A 23,041-nucleotide genomic window follows, 5' to 3' on the forward strand; every position below is an offset into this window, starting at 1 on the left:
CACCTTCCTCCAGGAGTCCCACTGCAAAGTAGGCTTTTCTACTTGGCAACCTCAGGGCCACCTCCCTGCAGCTCAAGAAACTGTGGCCTAGCAGCAACCAAGCGTGCCTTAGGAAAGAGTCTAAAGCTGAGCAAGCTTGTAACAACTCTTCTTTAGTACTATTCTTGCCTTTAGGGTTTACCTCATTTTATAATTAATGACTTAGTTAACATTTTTTGCCTGAATTGTGACCCTGTTAAATCCATGAAGACTTTCAGTGTCCCCAGCATCTTGCAGTAAATAGTTTGTTTGCTTACATATTGTTGAAGAACAAAATCTTTGTTTGTTCTCTACCTGCCTCCCAAGCTTTTTGCTTTGTCTCGCATCCTTGCTGAATCCTTGTGCTCCCTTCCATCACTGGATCCAGAGGAATGGTATCTGATAAACTAGAGAAGATGCTTGAGAAACCTGACTCTTTAAAGGAAAAAAAAAAAAGAAAAGAAAAGTACCATGGGGGATTAGTAGGTTCTTGAAGGACGTGGAACTGAGCCCACTGAGACTGTCTTGTTGGCTCAGAGGTTTAAGTAAGACTCCAGTCACACAGGAATCCTTGCCATCAGTGGGAAGGTTTTGGGGAGCAGCTGGAGATCCAGTCCTGGGAAGTTTTGTGGGGCTAGTTGGTAGCACACAGCCATAGCTGTGTATTGGTGCCTTGTATTGTGACATGGGTGCTGGTTGACAGCCTGGCTGGTGTGGGGATTGGAGCTAAATGAGTTTCACAGTGAAAGGCACAGTGGCCTTTCCTTCCCTTCCGGAGGGTCCAGTTTCCAGGAAGATGTGCCTGTGAGCTCTGGTGCATGCCTTTCTCTGGTCCACAGGGATCAGACCAGGAGGAGATACTGCTGGGAGTTTATTACTGTTTCCTGTCTTGTCTGAGCTCTTGTCCCCTCTGAGGTGGTGTGCTAGGTCTGCTGGTCTTCAAACGTGCAGCTCTTTGTATCCCTGCCAGGAACAATCCAGCAGCAAAGTGAAATTGCAGTTCCTTCCTTGCCCCCTCACTCAGACGGAGCAGCCAGTGAAAGGAAACAGGGGGATGAGTTACAGTAATAGGTTTAGCAGAAGGCAGGGGAAAAACAACAGCTATTTCCATCAGCGCCCTCCTGTCAGCATAAGGATGCCATACCCACCTGCTGATCTCCAGCAAGCTTATCTGGCCTTGCTTTGTTTCCCTTCCCTGCTGTACCATTGAACTGGGACAAATTTAATGGGGCTTATTAATAAAATTCAATTTAGTTCTGCAATGCGGTCTCTGTTTGGAAGTGTCTTTGGAATGCTTTGCCCAGTAGATTCCTCCATTGCTCTCTGCATAGGGGATGTGGTATTCAGGTCTTTGCATAGTCTGTGGTCTCTGTATGCAACAATCTTCAGTTTCTAGGTAACAATGTCCCATTTGTTTCTGGTCCATCCTCGATGCATTTCATTTAATTTTATTGATGCCTCAATGGATGAGTACCAGAGGTTTAAGGTGCAGAGGGAAGGAGGGACTGGGAGGAGAAGGCATTGCCAGCAGAACATATTCCCAGGGTGGGTGGGCAGGCTTTGAAGGCAGCTGAGTCCCCACATCACCCCATCACTCTCGGGGAATAAAGTGACTACAGTAATTACAGTCTGAAAATGCAGATAAGCTTGAAAGAGAACAAAGCATAGCCCAGCTCTGGCTTTCTCACTGAGCATGGAGGCATTTCTCTGTGTGGTCTGAAAACAAGGAGAGAGGGGGAGTTTTGCCCAGTTTGGACTTGATAAGCAGATGAAGGGGCTCCTGGGGTCTGTCTAGCCTGGTCCAGCCACTTTTCCAAGCAGTGGTCAGGCAGCTCAAAGCCTGAGGAGAGGCCTCTTACCACCAGGTGAATGTTTTCCTCCTTGGAAACTCCAGTGCCTGCTTTGTGCTTGTTACTCTTCCTTGGACCAGAATATTTCATCTCAGTCAGATGGTCTTGACCAGTCACATGTGTGTGTCTGAGAAGTGGGGAAAGCAGTGTCCTCTGTAAGTGAAGAGGGAGCTGGTTACCATCAGCCCATGCTACCACAACATTTCAAGGCCAGAGTGGTGAATTATGTGAAAGTGCAGAGAGCCCTTTTGTAGCAGCATGGACCACTGTGACTTGACTGGGAACAGGGCTGGTGCGTTTGGATTTCAGGCTGGTTGGATGTCTTGGTTTGTTAGAGGATTTTTTTAGGTTTTTCTGGGCCCATATTTTCCTTAGTTTGGCTTTCCTTGTGTCTCCAGAGAGTTGTGCTTGTGCCCTGGGTTTGAGGCTGTTCAGCATCCATGTTCCTTGGCAACAATCAGATGAAAGAGACCCAGGACCAGTGGTTTTTAACCCATCTCATCAGCAGTGTGGTCAGCGGGATGGCCAAAGTGAGAATACTTGGTCTGAAGCTCCCTCATAGCCTCCCCACAACCACCAATAGCTCCTGCTTGCTGTGTCCTGAAGGCTGCACAGCCCTGGTGTTCATCCCTTTGACAACACTTTAATGACTTGTCCTCTTTTGGAATATAAACGATTGCCCCTTCCCTCCCCAAACTTTGTCCTTGAGAGAGGTGTGGAACATGGAGGAACTTCAGTATTTCCCTCTTTGTTTTCAAACTGGTGCCCACTTCTGTGGGAGCTGTGGTTTGTGCTGGGAGCAGTTTTGGGGGTTTTGGCTTCCCGCACTCCTGACTCTGCTGCCTGATCTTCCCATTCCACCCACCTTCCCCAGATGATGTGGTGGGAGTTGTAGCTGTCAGACCAAGCCACCAAGGAGGCCAGGCCAGCAACTCAAGCTCACCCTGGGAAAGACAAAACATTAAGTTACTAAATGAAAGAAGGGGAGAGATGGGCTGTTTGGAAGGTGAGTGATGCCCCATGTCACCCATGGAGATGTTAGCTGGTTGAGGAATGTCAGCACTGCTCTGTTTTCCTGAGTGGGTTTGTCAGTTGACCAACAACCCAATTGCCCTATCCCTCTGCTGATGCTCTTCCTTCTCTCTTTCAGGGAACCCATTGGAAAGAAGAGGTCTGGTAAGGACTCCGTTCCTCTCTGCTGGTTACACCAACTCCTTCTTTCACGCATAGCTGTGGTCTCCTGGAGCAGGGCAAGGGCTCGGCTCCATGGCAAGACAAACCCCTGCTCTGGTCCCCCGTGGGGCTCCCCAACACAGTGTGCCCCCTCCATCCACCCCGGATTTCACTGCAGCTTCCAAATCCTGATCCCATGTCCCCTGCGCCTCCTGTGGTGCTCTCAAAGTTGGGTCAGATGCCCACAGCTTTGTACACTGTGCTTGCCTCCCTCTTCAGTCATTGACTGAGTTGTTGCCACCATTGCTGCCATCCCCAAGTCCATTTCCCTCCCCACCTTATGCCTTGTCTCCCATTCGTTTTGTTCCTCCATCAGGGTTTATCCAGAGAACGGCCTCTTTCCTGCAGAGAGGTACTAACAGCTGCTCGCTACCTGGCACTTGCTCTTGCTTTGCCTTTCTCCAGGGGGACACCTGCTCGGTCTGGGTGGGCAAGACCCTTGCTAGAAGCTATCACATCCTTTGTAGCTTTCTGTGGTGGCTGGTGAACATGGGGCAGTAGCGGAGCCAAGGTATGGTGGGCTGGGGCTTGAGCTTGGCTGCTGCTTCATGAGCAGGGGATGTACCACAGATCCTGAGTGAAGGTCTGCAGGAATGGAGATGCAACATTTCAAAAGTCCAGAGAAATGTCTGAGATGCCGGGTGGTCATCGTGGGGTTGAAAGTCTCCCAATGCAGCAGTAGGTTCTGCTTCATGATGGCACTAGCTGGGAGCCTTTGGGAAGAAGGCTGGGGCTCAGATACTCTACTCGGGCTCCTCATAGAGGGAAACATCCCTCTAGTTGGTATGTATAATGTTTATCTGAGCTTCCCAGAGAGAGGAGAAGGAGAGAGGAGTGGAAGAGTCTTTGATCTGTGGATTAGGGAGATGTCTTTCAAATACTGGAGTTGCAGGTTTAAAAATAGTTTGAAGTTCTTCAGGAAAAAAGTTCTGAGCCTTGGCAGGATGGAGATTCTGCTGAAATAGTTGGTGGAAAGGATTTGGGCCAGAGAGTTGGCACTCCTGTGTAAGCCAATTCACTTGTAGATGAGTGAATTCCTCTTGGAAGATACAGGGGACACTCAAAGACTTGTTTTCACCTTTTTTTCCACTGGAGCTGCAGGTCATCTGTCCTTCAAGAGCTGATGGTGTCCCAGTATGTTAACTGAGTTTAGCTGTAGAATGCACATGAAAAGCCCTGATATTGTTGGCTTGAACAGTGGCTTCTGGTTTTGGTCTTTTCTCACGGGCAGGTCATAGCTGGGTGCTCTCCTGATGGACTAACAGGGTTTTGTCAGTATGGTTGAAACTTTTGGACAACATTTTCTCCTCAAACTCTGACTGCTCTCTGTCAAAGCAGGACACTGGGATGGTCATTTTAAAGCTCTCATGGGCCATTTGCAAGAACAGACTGCAGTAGTGGCTTTATTGTTCTGAAGTGGGTCTTCACCTAGCTTTGGAGGCAGACAGAAGTGTCTGGCTGTGGGTAGGGACAAAAAAAGGCTGCAAATATTTTCCTTCTCCTCTCTTACGATAAAAGAAATGTAAAATAAAGTTGGAATCTCCCTCATCTTGAAATCTTCTTTTGTGTGCTGCCTCAGCAGGAACATTTGGTGAGTAAGGGAGGAGTGTTGTGTTTACCTATGAGGTCAGTATATGCTTAGGTAACTTTGACTCCTCTTCAGTTGCATTAGGCATGAGAAGAGAAGGCCTCCCTAGGGTTGAGAAGAAGAGGAGGAAAATTTCTGCTACATGACTCAGTTCTTTGATGGCAGAATTCAATTTAAGGTTGCTGGCTGTTAGAGAAGCAGGAGCTTTTCTCCTGCTTGTGTAAACAGCTTCATCCTGCCTTCCTGCTGTATTCATAGTCAGCTTCTCTCTGCCATCCTTTGGCATGGTGGGTTTGTAAGGGACGCAGGGATGTTGCTGAGGTGAAAGAGAAAATGCTCTTTGGGATGCTGTTTGCTTGACATCATTGGGAGGGAGGGAGTGGGAAGAGTTTGGGTAACAACCAAGCCAGACCCTGCTCTGGCAGGGCAGGATGTGATGTTCTGCCCATGACAGCTGGCATGTGTGCAGAAGCCATCAGGGAAAGGTGTTTGTTTGCAGTAACATTACGAAGGGTTGATGCCAAACATGCTCAGAGACTCCTCACTGTCTTGCATTTTCTGGCAGCAGAAACAGAGTTTGGTTCTGCTGGTGTCACCCCAGCTCCTCATATACCTTGAGGAGGTTCATCAGGTCCTCAAGCCAGGCCTGCTTTGAGGTAACAAATATGCAGCAAGGCACAAAAAGCGCTCATTCAATCCTCCTTGAGAAGGGGTCATCTACTAACTACTAACAAATGAAAATCACAAGACTTTTCCAAAAAGCAGTTTCCCAATTGCTTATTTCTCCCAGCATTGCCAGAGGTAACCTGCTCTTGAGGAGAGTGTTGGAAAGAGCTCTAACCTCTTGGCAGCAGCAAGCCATTTGGAAACGGGCTTTAAGCAAACACTGGGATGTGAAGTGGGTTAAAGTGCTGCCTGCCTGCAGCCTCCTGTGGTGACCATGAGCCTCAGGTGACATTTGCTTTCTTTGCTGAGGTTTTTTACCAGTATTTGTAATCCCACTCACCTATGAGCCTCAGACATGGGCCCAGGCTCCGTTCAACCTGCAGCTTGTGAGGGGTGGATTATCCCCCAGAGTCCGGGACTCTGAAGACTTACTTGGCCACTGATTTAGGTACATCTAAAAGTAGTCATATCAATCCCCTGGGCTGTTCTGAGCATTTCTGTTCTCTCCTTATCTCACAGTTTGTCAGAAAGCACAGATGGAGAGATATGGGTTTGTTGCAGCATTGACTTAGTGCAGGGGAACCTGAAACTGTCTCCAGGGTTTATATTTGGGTGGAGCTACCCAAAGAGGCTGGCAGAGACCTTAAATATCCTGCTGCCAGTTTTGTTTTAAATGTTTTCTTACATGGCCACGTCTTTTTTGTTGTCTCCGTAATGTGCCTGCAATGACAGAGAGACCCCAAACCACAGTATTCAGTCTGATGAGAGGCCCTCAAATCCTACAACAGCCATAGGGGACCTTTCTGAAAGTCCACTGGTGAATGTTATTATTTTCCAGTTCTGGAAGAATCTCTGGAGAGATGAGATGGTTTGAGAAGAGCACAGTGCAGCATCTGCTGCCCATTCCAGATGAGAGTGGTGAGAAAGTCACTTGTGGTATTGATGTTCACAAACTCCTCAGGTCTGGGAGAGAGCTCTGGGTCTGATCAGCACAGGCAGAAGAGAAGGAAGAAGAAACTTTATCTGAAGTATGGCATTTTTGGAAGATGCATTAGGCAATGGCTGTTGTGTACAGCAAGGGCAGGTTTCAAAGCCAAATAACTGTGCCCCCTGATTTCAGTCCTGAGCTTTTGTTTCCTTCAGGAGGCACCAGTGTCCAAGTTCTTTTAGAAAAGTCCTCACTTTTGTCACTTGCAAAGCTAGTAAGTGGAAAAGCTGGAAATGTCACAAGCAACCCCCATATCTGTGAAATTTCCTGCTGGCTTTGTACATCTCAACACTTGAGTGAATGGCCAAGTCTCTGGTCAAACAAATCCTGCAATGATTTTCAGGCTGACTCATCTGCAATGTGCCTTGAGAGCAAGGTCACTGCACTGAGCAGCCCTTGGGTTGGTTCTGGGATGTGCAGAGCATCTCCCCAGTGGTTGTTCTGCATCCACAGCAAGCATCAGTTCTGCAAGTCTAATCCAAGGTCCTCATTGGTCTCTTGGCTTGATGCACATCCCTTCTCTAGGGATGTGTCAGTCTCACAAGTGGGGAGTGTTAAGGATACATAGTCTGTGCTCCTGCCTGAGCTGTCTGCAAAACTCACTCTTCTGTGGGACTATACTAAATCTTTCTCCCCAACTGCAGAGCTTCAGTGCTGTCTCCCATCTTAGGTGGGAAGCTTTACACTGCTGCTATTTTTGAGAAACCCAAATCTGTCCATACACAGGATGTTGTTGTTAACGTTAGTGTGTATTTTTGTGGTTAAGGCCAATTATACCAGGTGAAGATGCTCCTGAAATTACCACCTACTTCTTCCTCCAAGCTCAGTTTACCACTTCTGTTGCTGGTTTAATAGCTAGATTGGAGGATCCAGAATTGGCTGCTGAAACTACAAATAGCCCCACAGCAATGGATGTAATTGCAGCAAGGGAGGCAGAAAGGAGAGTACTTCTCTTCCTATAGCTGTTATTCTTTTCTCAGGGGTTGGGTAGATCCTCAGAGCACTTTAAATACAAACCTTTAACTGAGCCGGTAGAACAGATAGTCCTAAAATCCACCATTCCCTTTAGAGGGCTATTTTTAATTCTGTCTGGTTCTCCACCTCTGTGTTTTGGAATGGAGGAAGCTTTCATTAGCAGTAGCAGATCCTCTGCACTTGGCCAGCTCACCTGGACCTCTGCAGAGTGCTGTTTATAGCAGATTAACACAGACAGTTTGCCTCCTCTTCCTTTAAATAGGAGGATGTCCTGAAGACACATTGTTCATATAAATCTTGGTTGTGGTCTGTCTTTCTCAGAACCAGTTGGAGAGGTTGTGACCTTGTGCACAGGAGAACTTCTCTGTGAGGCGGCAGAGCATCCTAGGAATCCTGAAGATGTGCTAGATCTTGTCCATCTCTACTTGTACCCTTTTGAGCTAAGTACTGGACCCATAGGTTTCCTACAATGCCCTGCAATAGGTTCCCCCATAGGAAAGATCCTTCATCAGGCTGAGAACTCTCATGTGATGGGGAAGCACATGGTGCCAGTGCACTTGCCCACAGAAGCATGTTCCCAATAACACAGTCTAAATTGTTTGCTGCATATCACCTAACTGTCCCAAGGAACCTCCTCTCTCTAGGGCATTTCACACCCCTCAGAGATAGGGAGGTGATTGTCCTTTAGCAACTAGAGCCTGGGCAGATGTGATTTCTGCCTCGACCCAAAACTTGAGGCTCAGAGTAACACATGGGCACTTAAATTCAACTTAACACCTGCGATCATGTGTGTGATTCTTTGGTATCACTTGTGCTGTAATAATTAACGCTCTCCTATTTCCAGAGCATTTGGCAAGTATTAATTAAATCTTACCGCACCAGGGGAGAACAGGATAATATAATAGTGTCCTCCTCTGACAGGTTGCAAACCTGCAAGGCAGAGTGGCCATTGCAAGCCAGGGCTTGGGATGGAGGGGAGTCACGAGCAAGAGTTTCTGACACCTTTTTGCTTCTTGGAGGCTTTTGGAGGCAGGTGGGCAAGTGCTCTGGTGCTCTGGGTACCTGAGTGCCTTGTGGTTGGTTCAGCGGGAGGCTGTGCCCGAGGGAATGTCAGTGGCTGATCCTGCCAAGCTGTGGGTGCTCCATGGGCTCCCAGCACACAGCCAGCCCTGGGCACACGTGGGGAAAGGGAAGCTCTGCTCGGTTTATGGGACAAACTTGGGACCATGTTTCTGAAGCAGTGACAGGTGCCAGTGGGAAGCTCTGCTGCAGTGCTGCCATAGTAGGCAGCGCCAGTCCGGCGGGGATCCATATCCAGATGTCTATCCTAATGGAAAACGTGCTCGCAAAGCACAGACCAGCCTGGCCTTGTTGTCCTCCCGTGGCAGCGGGAGACTGGCAGTGCTCCCACTGTCCCGCATATCCAGCTGTGCTCCGTGTGTCCCGCTGTATCCCGCACTGTTCCCGGTATCCCGGCGTTATCCCTCAATGCTCCCGGTGTCCTGGTCTTATCCCGCAGTGCTCCCGGTGTCCCGCCGTATCCCGCAGTGTTCCCAGTATCCCGATCTTATGCCGCAGTGCCACCTGCCGCCGGCCCGGCTCCACACCTGGCGATCCGGACGCCCCCCGGCTCTCCTCCAGTGTCGGCCTCTTTCTGGACACAGGAAGGGCTTTGTTCCCAGTGTGTCCTGCTCGTTTGCTCCTCCTTGGGGTATTTTTTTTCTTTTCTGACACAAAATTTGGATTCGCAGGAGGAGGAGCCAGGCAAGAGAGCAGAGCAAACCGAGGTGACCGAATACCCCAGGGTGATGAGGACAGGGGATGCTGCTCTGTTCTACAAACACCGTCCACCTGGGTGTCCAGGCTCTTTAGCCCAGCAGAACCCATTGCATTATTGTGTTTTGAGCTAGAGTCAGAGATGGGCCATGCATTGGGGCAGGTGGTGCCAGTGTACAGGAAGGTCCCCCAAATGCCCTTGGTCTCTGACAGCAGGTCCATGCTGCTGTGAGCATCTGTGGTGGTGGTGAGGTTGCTTGGATGGCTGTCAGCAGGAAGGTGGGCAGCAAGCAAAAGGTCTCACTTGGCTGCTGGTTTGATGTCTCTCCTCCTCACTATTCCCAAGTCACTGGCTCACATCTCTCCCGCTGGGGTTCTCAGGGTGTCCTGGAGCTGCTCGCAGGCCAGCAGGTGCTCGGGAGTGGTGGCCTGTGCTGACCCAGGCACACGGGTCGGTTCTTGTCCCCCCTGTGCAGGAGCTGACTCTGCGTCGGTCGACCCCTTGGTGCTGGAGCAGTATGTCGTGGTGGCGGACTACCAGAAGCAGGAGAGCTCCGAGATCAGCTTGTGCGTGGGCCAGTTGGTGGATATCATTGAGAAGAACGAATCAGGTACAGAGAGTTTGGCTTGGCAGAGGTCTTCGGGTCTGCTCTGTTGTCACAGAGCAGGGGCAGGAATAGAAATCCTCTATTCTCAGTGTTTTCCTAATAGGACTTTAAACAAAACAGCCTCCAGGCACCTCACAGGGATGTTCTTGGATGTTCATCTGAGGTGGGATGTGGAGGAAAAGCTTTGGTCTGTATGAGTGTGGGCAAGACCTCAGAGCTGTCTGTAAGAGAAAGATCTGATTATCCATGTGCTGAGCGCCAGGCGCCGTCCATCTTCTGTCTCTACTTCAGGCTTCTTTGGGCTGCAAAATTTGGCCGATGGGTCCTGAGGACAAAAGCCATTCCCAGACTTGGCAGGCTTGTTTTATTGACAGAGGGGGACACTCTCATGGTGCCCATGAAAGCCACCATTGTGCATTCCTCTAAACACAGTGGGGCAGGCAGCTGAGCTATTCTCTTGCTTCAAAACTTAAACTTGCTCTTAACCTCTGCAAAGAGATTGAGTCATGTCATGGGCCGCAATTCTGGAGGTTGTTGAAAAGGGAAATTCATTCTCTGAAGTTTACAGAAGTTGCTTGGGTAGGGAGGAGTTAAAGATACATCATGAAAATAGATTTTTAAATTCTGGAAAGCTGGTCCCCAGAGGATCAGTTGCAGCAGCAGCTATGTTTGAGAATGAGAAAAATAAAAGCAATCCTGAAGCAAATGAAACCTATTAACACAGCCAGTTCAAAAGCTATGGAAAATAATGTATTTATCAAAGGTCAGCCCTGGTTTTCCCTCCCATGCAGGTAGCTGATTCCCTCCCCTACAATCTAGTTGTCTTTCTAAATGACTCACTGGTGAGGTTCTGAAGATAATACTCAGTCTTTATTTTTTCCCCTAAAGACACAAATAGCTTGTGCTTTTAATAACTGAGGAGCACACATTTATTTTGATTGGGCACACAGGGTGGCCCAGAATTGCTTGTGGCCACTGTGGAGCTGGCTGGGTTTCCGCTGGGGGAGCTCATGTTTTAATCCTGGCTTTTCAATTTTGCTGTTTCCACAAATGTAAAGAAGGCGAGCACAGCAGGAGTCAGCTATCGATTTGCAGACAGGGTATTCATCTCTGCTAATTGGCCTGGGCTTGCTGACCCAGACTGAGAGAAAATGAACCATGAAGGGGGAAAAAAAGTAAAGCAAATGCAGTGGCTGGAGCCTTTCAACTCCGAGAACCTCTTCTGTTTTTCCTGGGCAGGGAATTGTGCATTTCTATGTCATTCAGCTGCAGTTCTCCCATGCTGCTGTCTGTCCTCCTTTTCAGATAGTGCTTGGCTCTCTTGCTTTGGGGTCACCTCAGCTTCACGTGTAGGCAGCAAGGAGGGGTCACAGCCCCCCAGGCTCATGGTTTGGAGGAAGGAGGGAGTTTTTGGCTGGTGTGAGGCATTGACTGAGCCACCTGGTGTTTTCTTCTCAGGCTGGTGGTTTGTGAGCACGTTGGAGGAGCAGGGCTGGGTGCCAGCGACCTGCCTGGAGGCCCAGGATGGAGGCCAGGATGAGTTCTCAATGCAGCCCGATGAAGGTAAGAAGCTGCTAATGGCATCTACCCCAACTTCTTCCTGCTGAACTGCTCAGAGTTCCTGGCAGCACTGCATCACCCTCCCTGAACTGGGCAGGGAAAGGACAAACCCACATGTGCTGCCTGGAATGGTCCTGCCTGCCCAGCACTCTGCTCCAGTGCTGCAGCATGAGTGTGGCAGCTGGGCACTGGCAGTGTGACTGCTGGCCCCTCTGCTCCCCCACAGGAGGAGGTGCCACCTCCAGGGAACGCTCACTCCTGCCACCTCAGTGCCTCATTTAGGTCCCAGGGAGCTGTTTTACCTGCACTGGAGGAGGAGTGAAGCCCAGGTGCTTGGACAAATCACATCTTCAACACAAGTAGAACAAAGAGCACTCCTGAGCTCACATTATGGGAATAGCAAGGTTTCAGCCTTTGCTTAAAGCAAACCTGAAATGCCCCCAGAGAGCACATCCTTCCTAGTGACCACTGCGTGCTCAAAGCAGTGCAGTAGCAGGGCAGGTGGAGGTGGGAGGGGGGCCCAAACTGAAAAGAGGCCCCAGAGGGCTCAGGTGAGAGCAATCTCTGTACCACTCTCTGGTGTCAGCCCTGTCTCTTCTTGGATCTGAAGTGCTGCCTCCTTACATCCTCTCTTGTCCTTCTCCTGCTTCCCTAACATGCTCTTCCCAGTCCCATGGAGATACTGGTCTCTGCCCAGGCACGTTGGCCGCCGTCGGACTCTTGGGGACTTGTACACCAGTGGATGGGGTCAAGGTGGACTTCACAAAGACTTTCTTGGCTTCCCATGATTTGTGCTTGGAGCCTTGTTGTGTGCATGTTTGTTTGCTTTGCATGTGATGAGCCCTGCTTGTGTCAGTCCGCAGTGTGTGCCATACTTGCTCCTCAGCCTCCCATGAGGTCTGCTTATGTCCACATCCCTTTCCTCTATCAGCTTCTCCTCACGATTTGAGGCTTGTTTTGGATTCAGAGGCTGGAGTTTCTGCTTTCCCTCAGCACACATATGCAGACTTCTTCCAACTACTGCCTTAGTTCCTGCAAGATTAACATCAAGCCCTGGCCCAGGATTGGTGCAAATCCAGAAAACTTGCATGGTGGGGATATACGAAAGTCTAGTTTTAGATTTTGGAGGCAGATTTTTCCCCAAATGGCCTTTGCCCTTTTGTGGCACTGCTTAAGCACAGGCAATTATTTTCCTGTATTTCTTCCAGAGAGGACAGGACAAGGTCAGGGAAAGGAGTGGTTTAATGGACCTGTTTGACACGATGTCTGCATGGTTGTTAGGATGTTTCCCCTTCCTGCTGAAGGGAATAACATCCATATCCCTGCTTAACATCCTTTGATCTGATGGACAGAATATCAGTCTCTTCTCCAGGCTTCACACATGGCTTTGACCAATGTCTTGAACAGAAAAGTTCCTGTAGACCTGCTGCTGTTGAGTGGCTTGAGAACTGTATGTGAGGGGTTGCCCATGGGATTTCTCTCCCGTTATAGTGGACAGTTCATCTTTAAAGGCTTTGAGAAAGAAGTCTGAACTGAAATGGATGCATGGAAGAGCTTCTGTGACAAGCTGTAAAAGACAGTTTTCAGACAGAGAGGAACTGGTTTAGATAACATATTGGGCCAGAGTAGCTCTACAAAGTTTACATTTCCAAATGCAGCCGCATTTGTTTTGGAGTACATTTCACTGTCATTTCACTTGTGAATGGTTGTGTATCTCTGCATATTTGCACCTAAGTTACAACAAGAATTATCATTTATATAAAGCACTTTATAACGATTTTTCAACTGAGTCCAAGTTTCCATGAAACAGCATCTCTGTGAAACTGTGCTTTCTTTCCAACAGAGGAGAAGTACACAGTTATTTACCCCTACACTGCAAGAGACCAGGATGAAATGAACCTGGACAAGGGAGCTGTAGTGGTGGTGATCCAGAAGAACCTGGAGGGCTGGTGGAAAATCAGGTACTGTCCCTACTTTTTGCTCTTCCTTGGCACTGCAGCTGAGGCTGTGCAAAGCAGAGGCCCAGTGTGTGTGAGATGTACACAAGGGCAAGTCTGGGGTACTGAGGAGAGCAGAGTACTAGATTTCATTTCTCTCCATCCCTATAAAGACCAGTTGATATTCATGCACAGCTTTGTTTGAAGATCCCTAAAATCCCCTGGTTTCCTGTGCTGAGAGGTGTACTGTCTCACAGCATCACGTACCCCAGCAGTGCAAAGGGAGCTGATATGAAAGTGTTCACATCCTGCTGATGGGAAAACCAATGGCAGCCTGCATCTTCTGGCTCTGTTAGGAGGCTCTTACAGAAAAGGGCCATAGTCTGAGGCAGGTCTGCTGTGTGCAGGGTGAGCTGAGGCCAAAGGCTCCAGACTATCCTGAGCTGACAGTTGTTTTCTGCTGGAACCTCATTTTCTCATCTGTGGTCCAGCAAACGGCTGGACTTGATCGGGGTGGGAGCACATGCTGCAATTTTCTTAACCTGATGTTGAACCTGTGGTCTTGGCAGCAACAAAGCCCAAGAAGCACATCCACTGACTTTTTAAGCAGAGGAGAGCTGCCACAAGAGCTCCAAAGGCAATTACAAGCTCAGTAGATGGTGCCATCTGCTGCAGCCCAGCCAGCAGGGAGAGTCTCTGGCATGGCAGGGACACTCTGCGGATGTGGTTTTCCGATCAGGTCACGGGGCTGATTTCTCTCCTAAACAGATTTAGAGCAGAGAAGGGATTCAGGCTGCTGGTGTGCAGGAAGAGGGCTTGTGCTTTCTCCAAAGACCAGGTAGATCAATCCAGCAGCAGCCCTCTGGTTTTTCCCTCTGCTTCCCCTGCCAGCGCACTTCATTCCTGAACTGGTGCCATTGCTGAGGTGAAAAGAAAATGGTTTTTTTCACCATTCCTAGCCCTTGGCCTGCTGGCTGTGGCCAGTTTGTGTGGGAGCATTAGTCATGACTGGAGCTCTCCAGGTGCCCATGTGCCACTGAGCATGCAGTGAGCTCATACTGCCCAGGACAGGAGGTACTCAGTCAACATGTGTCCTGAGCTCTGGCTCTGGGGATATCCAATGGCTCCACACTACTTTGATGGAGCACAGAGCGTTGCTTCTCTGGGAAGGGCTCACAGCCCTGGTACAGCACGGAGACTGTACAGTGATGTTGCCATTCTTGTCCTCACAGGTACCAGGGCCAGGAGGGCTGGGCCCCTGCCTCCTACCTCAAAAAGGGGAATGGAGATATGTTCTCACAGAAGCTGGGGCCAGGCTCCTCTGCTCATTCATGTGCCTTGGATCTGGATGGCATCTCCCGGCAGCAGGTTGTGGCGAGCCGAGAGAAGGATGGGCAAAGGGATGGAAGATTCGACAGCCGCCCCCTGCCCAGTACCGACATCCGACGCAGTAAGTGGCTGGTCAGAGGCCAGTGGGTGGTGGCCAGGCTAGAAGCACAGCCTTGCCTGCAGCTTTTGAGTGATGTAATGGGGTGTGAGGCAGACAGAGGCTTGCAGGGGCAGTGAGTTCTGCAGCAAGGTCTGTGCGTATCATTGCACGCACAGGTGGGGCACAGGCATGTGGATCTGCTGAGGGTCAGCACATAGAAGGGAGATCACCTCCCAGGCTGCAGGTTCAGTTGGAGATGCTCTCCTCTGAGAAGCTGTGGCATCTGAAGGGACCCTACAAGAAAGATGGAGAGGGACTTTTTACAAGAGCTTGTTGTGACAAGGGGGAATGGCTTCAAACTGACAGAGAGTAGGTTTTAGATTAGAGATTAGGAAGAAATTCTTCCCTGTGAGGGTGGTGAGGCACTGGCACATGTTGCCCAGAAAAGTTGTAGATGCCCCATCCCTGAAGTGTTCAAGGCCAGGTTGGACAGGGCTTGGGGCAACCTGGTCTAGTGCAAGGTGTCCTGCCTATAGCAGGGAGTGGAACGAGATGATCTTTAAGGTCTTTTCCAACCCAGGTGATTCTGTGATTCTGTGATTCGATGATCTTAATCCCTCTTCTAGGTCAGTCCTGCCATGCAAAAGGAGTTTTTTGTAGTCACCTCAGATGCATTTCCCAGCAACACCTGAAAGCTGGTTTCCCTTCCCTTCTCTTCCCTTCAAACCTCATTGACCTGTGCTACTCAGAGTACCAGGCAGACATATTCTTCCTTTGCATTCCTTCCCCTGGGGCAGGTTTGGTCCTTGCCTTTCTGTTTTGTCTGTCACTTGTCTTTTGCAAACACATGTGTGGCCAAAAGCCAGGAACTCAACAGCATCTGGAATTCTTCCTCCACAGAGTCACCAAAGATGAGGCAGAGACCACCTCCTCGCCGAGACCTCACCATAGTAAGTGCCAGCTGATGCTGAAGAGCAGCGATGGCAAAGGGAGTGGGAGAAGAGCACTAAAAGGACCTCTGGTCACTGGTTATTCTTTGTCTGAGATCTTACCCCGGCCCTGGCCGTGCTGGTGTGTCTCCCTGCAGGCTGGTGGGCCGTGGGAATGTTGTGTAACACCTGCTGTAGAAATACACTGATGGATTTTCTTTTTTCATGTCACAGCCACGTGGTTTGAACCTGCCTAAACCTCCTGTCCCCCCTCAAGTGGAAGAGGAATATTACACCATTGCTGATTTCCAGACCACCATTCCTGATGGCATCAGCTTCCAGGCAGGAATGAAAGTAGAGGTGAGACTGTCATCTTCCCTTCACACATCTTCACATCAGTGCAGTGCTTCTAACTCCAAGTGCCCTGGGACCTATTTCAGGCAGGAACTCCCCTCCCAGGCAGGGAAGATCTGCTCACTGTGGTGTTCTGGATGAAAACTTGGATATGGTGGTACATTTGCCTCTGTATAATGTTGACATCTCAGGGCTCTCTTAGAGTGGTAGAGATACCTGTAAAAGCTCAAAAGGCTTTGGTGGCCTTTCCCTCTGTGTTTGGGCTAATGGAGTAAAAAACCAAACCACAAATGGGGTTAGAGATGGTAGTTTTTTCTTCATTAGGCCAGGTGTAAAGTTAAAACCACTTCCAGAATTGCTTTCCTGCCACACCATGTTTGCTGGCAGAATCCCTCCTGCAGATGGGATTTTGCTTTCTCCATGTGCTGATGTGATTTATGCCTCCCTAAGAGGATTTTTCCTTTAGGGCTACCCCAATCAACCGTTCCAGGTCCCAGCCCCTCTCCCAGAGCTGCAGAGGCTGGACGGTGTCCGATCCGTGCAGCATCTCTGCTGGTTGATCGCTCCAACAGTGCCACACAGTGGCCACCGCCAGTGGCACCCAGCATCCAGCTCCAGGTGACAGCTCAGAAACAACCCCTTGCCGTGGCTATTCTGTTCCTGAGGCCCATGGCACACAGGTCTCCTCCCCTGGCAAAGGAGTTCCCCTCCCATTAGATGCCAGTCCCGTGATTCCATGATCTTTGGCTGGAGAGATGCCAAGGTCATGTTCCACACTGACCTCATTTCAGAGACACCCTTCTGTGCAGAGAGGGATCCCACATGGATGTCTGAGGTTTCCTTTCCCCTTGGCAGGTTATTGAGAAGAACCTGAGCGGCTGGTGGTACATTCAGATAGAGGAAAAGGAAGGCTGGGCCCCTGCCACCTTCATTGATAAGTACAAGAAAACCAGCAATGCATCCCGACCAAATTTCCTGGCTCCGCTCCCCAGTGAGATGGCCCAGCTTCGGCTCAATGATGCTGCAGCTGATGGCAATGCCAGTGAGGAGGCGACGGGACCATGCCGCCCTCTGCCAGAGGCTCCTCCTAACGGTACGGACTGTGGTGGGAGGTGGGCCAAGGACTGGAAAGGGAGGGAGGCTCCTGAGAGCGGGGACCTATCTTTTGCTGGGGGCTATGAGGAGATCACGGACCGTGACACAGAGGAGAAGCCCAGCCTGCCACCCAGGAAGGAGTCCATCATTAAGTCAGAAGGCGAGTTACTGGAGAGGCAGAGACCTCCCCCCAAGCCCCCGGGTGTGATTTTGCCCATGATCCCACCCAAACAGTCAGCAGCCCCAAAGGACAGCAAGAAGCCAGAGCTCAAACCAGAGAAGGGCAAACTCTTCCAGCTGAAAAACGAAATGGGACTGGAATGTGGACATAAGGTGTCAGCCAAGGAGGTGAAGAAGCCAAACCTCCGGCCCATTGTCAAGCCAACAAAGCCAAAAGCCGAGCCTGTGGAAGACAAACCTGAGCCCATCACCCAGAATCCATTCTTGAAGTCTAGACCTCAGATCAGGCCAAAACCCGCTGCATCCCCCCGGGTGGACCCACCTCCAGCTGATGATAAACTGGACATTTGCAGCCTGCGAAGCAAGCTCAGACCTGCAAAGTGCCCAGAGAAACCCTCTGAGCAGGACACAGCTGCCAGCGAAATCTCCTTCAGTAATGCCATGGTCTCTTCAGAGGCTTCTGGAAGGTTTCCAGAGCGACTGAGCATGGAGAGCAAGCCCCTGCCCAAGCTGGACAGCTATGCCACAAAAGAGGCACTGCCTAAATCTCCACTGGGCCCAGCAAACACCCCGTGTGCCAGGGACCCCTTAGCGCAGCGCCCCGTTGTGCCACCTCGCAGACCACCCCCCCCTAAGAAAATGGGGGGTCCTGCCCCTGGCCCCGTGGTGGAGCTGAGGACCCCAGCACGAGAAGCACCTGAAATCAGGGCCTCTGCAGTGCCGGGGAGGCCCATGCTGGTTCCTCCAAAAGCCAAGCCCTTCCTCTCTGCCTCCATCCAAGATGAAGCCAAAGCAAAAAGCAGCATAAGCCCAAAAGTCATTTCCAAACCAGTGGAGAGAGGGGAAGCAAGGGAGAGGACCTCAAACCCTGTCTCCAGCCTGGACATCACCAGGGAAGCTCTTTATGTGGCAGTGGCAGATTTTGAAGGCGACGAGGAGACCAACAGCTTTAAAGAAGGGACTTTGTTTGAAGTTCATGAGAAGAACAGCAGTGGCTGGTGGTTTTGCAAGGTCCTCACTGGGGGGCCGTGCTGGGAGGGCTGGATCCCTTCCAATTACCTACGGAAGAAGCCATAGCCACTCCTCTGCTTGCACAGCTGGAGGTTCCCTGGTCTCTCACCTGAGTATTTAATTAGCAGATTAATTTATAGTTTTCTGTGAGGCTGGTTTTAAAAGGTAAGATAACAACTGAGATCCCACGCATCCCAGCTGGTGCCTGTTGGCTGCAGCATGGAGGAAGCAGCTTGGCCTCCCCTCCCCACCCATGTGCTCCCACCCACCCTCCTCCCTACATTCTCCCAGGAACTTGGCTCCCATGCTGTGCTGGCAGCCCAGACATGCAGCTGGAGCTCTTCTGGCCCAGCTTCGAGGCGTGTGATGGATCCTATGGTTCTCTGTGCTCAGGAGATGGACTTTGATAGACATTTTGCCACCCATACAGTGAAGTAAAGAGAAATACAGCAGTAGCCAGGTGGAGTGGTACCAACAAAGGAAATCTGGCTGCACAAAAGGATTTGCCTTTCCCTGAAGCTCAGAGTCATGGTCAAAGTTATAGGTTGCCTTGCTTAGTCCAGGTGTGTGGCAGAGCCATAGGGTGTGTGGCAAAAAGGAGGAACAATTGCTGAGAGCAAGGTCCATGTCGCTCTGTCTGCATGTGCAGACACAGGTGTTGCACTCCAGTTAAGGGCTATGCCTTTTTCCACCTGCACATGCCATGGAACCTTCCCTGCTCTGTGATGACAAGTGTTAACTTCAACATCCTCCTAATGGAAAAAAATAGAGAAATACACACACACACACTCATCTAACAGGTCCTCTCTGTGCTGATCCAGTACACCATGAAGGCTTTTACCCTGCAGTACCACAACCAAACGTCAGAGGGATTTTGCTTCCATAGCTGAAGAACACTATGCAAGGCACAGAGGACCAAAATGACACCAAAACCCCTGGAATAGGGATGCTTTTGCTTTCCTTCCCATACAGACTGCCCTGCTTGTTGGACTAATAGGGGACCACCCTATTAACCTTCCCACGACCCACTGAGCTTCCCCGGGCTGGCGGGCAGCAGCCAGGAGGTGGGTCCTTCCATAGGTGCTGATATTATCAAGTGCAATCCAGAATGTGGGAGTTCAGCTCCTCATCACAACCAGCTGTGAGGTGTGTCTGGTGCTCAGGGGCTGCCTACCTTGCTTGTCACCCCACCTGCCTGTCTTCCAGGTCCTTTCGTTTCACTCTGCGACATGTTTTTTGGGGGACTTTGGGTCAAGCAGAGCCTGGGGTTTTTCTGTGCTAACATTGCTGCCTGCCAAGCCTAATCTTGCCCACAGTGTTGCTTATCCCAACAGGAGGATGAGCATGGATGAGCTGTCATTCCCCAGTGCCAATTTCTTCCCCTCTGTCCCTGTCTACTTGAAGATTCAGGGCCACATTTCTCTCCAGAAGAGCTTTAAATGTGACTGTTGGTGGTTTCACAGAATAGTTAGGGTTGGAAGAGACCTCTGGAGGTCATCCAGTCCCACCCTCCAGCCAAGGCTGGGTCAGGTTTTGTGTTCAACAAGACCTGTTGCCCTCTCTTGTCTAATTGCAAGTGTGAGCACTGCAGCCACATTGTTTTGCTGCTGAAAATAATTAGTTTTCCCTCTAATTTGAGTCTGGCAGAATTGAAGCAGTGTTCTCCACTCCTCCAAACGCTAGCTGGCTTCCTTCTCTGTGCCATATTTTCTACCCTGGAAAAGTAGAGTTGAAGATCCCTCTGTCTGCATACAGAACAAAAATGGTGGTGCCTCTGGCCAGGATCATTCTAGAACAGTGATGGGGCAGTTTGTCCCAGCGCTGGTTTGATCTGGTAGAGAAATCCTGACCATCCCAGTCTGGCCTCATATCCAGAAACCCCAAGATACATTTTTAGCCATGGGAATTGATGCACCCCATTCTTAGGTTGATTCTTCTCCCACCTGCAGCTTTCTCTGGTGGCACGTCAGCCTCTGATCTGGATGACTCACCTGAGCTGGCAATAAGTGATCCAGTTGCAACCCAATCCAGTAACAAAGCTCCTTGCGTGGCACATTGTGAGGTGTTGATGTGCTCCCAGGAGAGTTGCAGGGTGTGTTGGGGGAACAATGCTGCCTTCACTCTGCTCATCACTCACTCCAGTAAAGCCCTTTTGCTTTGGAAAGGAGTGGGGACAGGATGAGTTAAGCTAGAGCTGCTCATCAGCCAAATTCAGCCCTCACCATATCTGGGGAAGGGTCTGCACCTGTATCTTCTGCCTCCTCTGACAGATTCATGGAGGGGTAAAGGGGTTGTCTGTACTTTTCAGGCGCATTATGTCCTTGCTTTGTCACTGCTGAATGGCCTTTTAATCTCAGAACTGTCTCTTCTTGCTCTCTCTCAGAGACCTAACTGACCTGGCCTTCCTCAGTGAGGACAGTGCTATTTGTGTGACCTCTGCACTAAATGAGGGCTATTCCTGTTTCCCTCCCAGACTGAACCTCAGAACTGGTAGTGCTTCATTTTGCTCATACAAGTACTGTATTTGGCTCATTGAGCATGTGACAGGATCTCTCCCTTGTTCCCAAAATGCTTCTAAGAGGGCAGGGTGAGTGTCCAAGGGGGATGATCACACCCAGTATGCACCAACACCTGCAGCCTTACCCCTTCCTACCACTCTTTTCTCTGCAAAGGGACCGCAGGCTGGACAATTCCTGTTGGGAAGATGCCAAGAGCCATAGAGCTGACAGGGCTTTGGCCCCATTTGATTTGTGTCCCCTGGTTCAGCCATGTGTGCCCTAAGCCAGGCTGTGCCTCCTCTCTGTAACTTGTCACATGCAGCCGAGCTCCCCGACTACCTCGTGAGGAGGAGGAGGGCAGCAAGTATCCCAAGCTTGGCCACAGGGTGCATCACCCCATCAGCCAATGCCCAACCTCCCAGCACAGTGCCGAGGTTGGGGTTTGTGACGAGGGGGGGCATCACCATGGCTTGGTGCCAAAGAGCTGGGTGTTGGGGGGACGCTGTAGTTTGGCACATCTCCGCCACGCTGTCAGCTCTGCTGTGCCCAGCTCCTCACAGGCTCCCAAAGCCTATTTGTTTGTCCATGTCTTGCTATATTATGTAAGTGTGTATAAATCTACATTACTGTGGGTGGGTGGGGGGCAGCAGAAGGTAGATGTAGCTGTGTACATGCCGTATCTATACTTTCACCTTTACGGGATGGATTTTTTTTTTTTAATTTGGGGGGTTTAGAAGTTTCTGGGGGGAGGGGGGAGGGGTTGTTTTGTTTTCTTTTTTTAAGAAATAAAAAGAAACTGCTTGACTGGTTTCAAGCACCTTAATGAACCCGTGTGTGGCTGGTGTCATTCTGGGATGCAACATGGTATGCCGCTCTCCTTGTCCAGAGCCATGGCAGCTCTGCCCAGGGAGCTGGTTTGGAGTTTGGAATGTGCCATCTGTCCTGGCAGCTGTGGCTGTGCTCCCACACAGAGCAGTGCCTGGGAGTGGTGATGTTCATGGGTACCCCAGCAAGTCCTTGGGTCTTACCTTTGTGCCCAGACTTTGATGGGTGTCCCAGCAATGGGCTGGTGTAGTGTAGCACTTGTGTTTCTATGATCTCAAGGCACCAGACTGCTGATTTTGGGAAAGTGGAGAAAGAGGGAGAGAGAGAATGGGACAGCTCATCCTGAGGGGCTTTTGGGGGTTCAGGCTGATGAGGGAATGGGGCTGCATTAATGGAAAAGGCTCAGGCAAAAGAAGTGATTAGACTCCAAAGCCCAAGTGCCTTCTGGCAGAAGGCTGTGGTATTGCACACAGGCAGTGCTTGGTAAGGGGTGAGGAAGGAGCAGGGGGAAAAAGGCATGGATGAGCAGGTTCCACTGGCCCAGTTCATCACCTGCCAGCCTGAGACATGCAAGCCTTGTCCACGCACACCCAGTCAGGTGCCAAGGAGCCTATGCAGGGCTGTGCAGGCAGCAGGTACTAGCCTGATGCCTCCACATTGGGAGCAAGGAGTGCCAAGGAATCCTCTGCTTTGCTCCTGTTAAAACAATAGTCCCAGCCACTTGTATGAGTAAGTCCTGGAATAATTAGACCTCTTTCACCCCACTTCAAACTTGGGAACTGATTCTCCTAGCAATAAAATCAAAGGGTGGGGAAGGAAAGAATTTAATCTTCAAATAATGTTATCAATCATGTACCATCAGGGCCCATCTTGCTTCACTCCACAGCTGTGTTCACTCACCTGCCTACAACACGTGCCCCCTGCCATGACAGGTGTCTGCCTGCCCACACACCATGCAGGGCTTGTCCATCAGCGCCCCAGCACCCACCCTGATGCTGCCACTTGCCACCCAGCAGCAGAATGCACCAAGTCAAAATTCAGGGCTTGTGACATAACCTGCACTAGCATGGTCATGTGGGGCTCAGCCTATCTTGGGCAGGCCCCATCTCATAAGCACACTGCTCCTGGCTCAGCAGTGCCAGCTGCTGCCCAAATCTGCAGTGCTGGCACAGAGCTGGGCTTTTGCCATGGGAGGCTCTGTGTGGGCTGGTACCTGTTTCACAGCACCCACAGGTGCAGATGATGAGAGCAGGCAGTGGTTCCTCACACTGTCCATGGGGTTTGTGCCAGCAGAGGCTGGAAGAGGTCATCTCATTGATGCTAAGTGTGCTGCAGAGCCGCTCCATGGCCTGAGACTGGCAGCAGTGGCCTGTTAGCATCTCAGAAGGATCCGCTATCTAGATAATGTGGGGCAGCAGAGTGTATAAAAAGGCATTTTAGCATAAATAGCCATTGTTGGGTTCCTTCACCACTTGTGGCAAAAAAGGGGCTTGTGTGGACACTTAACTCTGGCCATGTGCT

The 23,041-nt window shown here is 50.4% G+C and overlaps 1 protein-coding gene across 3 annotated transcripts in view; it reads left to right on the forward strand.

Moving 5' to 3' along the window:
• SH3PXD2B (SH3 and PX domains 2B) overlaps positions 1–21,522 on the forward strand; it is a 69,618-nt gene extending 48,096 nt beyond the window's left edge. The window contains exons 6-14 of one of the 3 annotated variants that reach the window (XM_071570350.1): positions 3,019–3,044; positions 3,418–3,453; positions 9,571–9,705; positions 11,161–11,265; positions 13,106–13,223; positions 14,432–14,649; positions 15,529–15,578; positions 15,792–15,917; positions 16,767–21,522. In XM_071570350.1, coding sequence (XP_071426451.1) covers positions 3,019–3,044; positions 3,418–3,453; positions 9,571–9,705; positions 11,161–11,265; positions 13,106–13,223; positions 14,432–14,649; positions 15,529–15,578; positions 15,792–15,917; positions 16,767–18,263 — 2,311 coding nt within the window. In that variant the 3' untranslated portion in view covers positions 18,264–21,522. The remainder of the gene's footprint in view (positions 1–3,018; positions 3,045–3,417; positions 3,454–9,570; positions 9,706–11,160; positions 11,266–13,105; positions 13,224–14,431; positions 14,650–15,528; positions 15,579–15,791; positions 15,918–16,766) is intronic. The other 2 variants (XM_071570352.1, XM_071570351.1) reach the window with 2 other exon arrangements.
• The last annotated feature ends 1,519 nt before the right edge of the window (positions 21,523–23,041 follow it).

This window comes from Pithys albifrons, chromosome 15, assembly GCF_047495875.1.
Source record: "Pithys albifrons albifrons isolate INPA30051 chromosome 15, PitAlb_v1, whole genome shotgun sequence".
NCBI classification, from domain to species: Eukaryota; Metazoa; Chordata; class Aves; order Passeriformes; family Thamnophilidae; genus Pithys; species Pithys albifrons.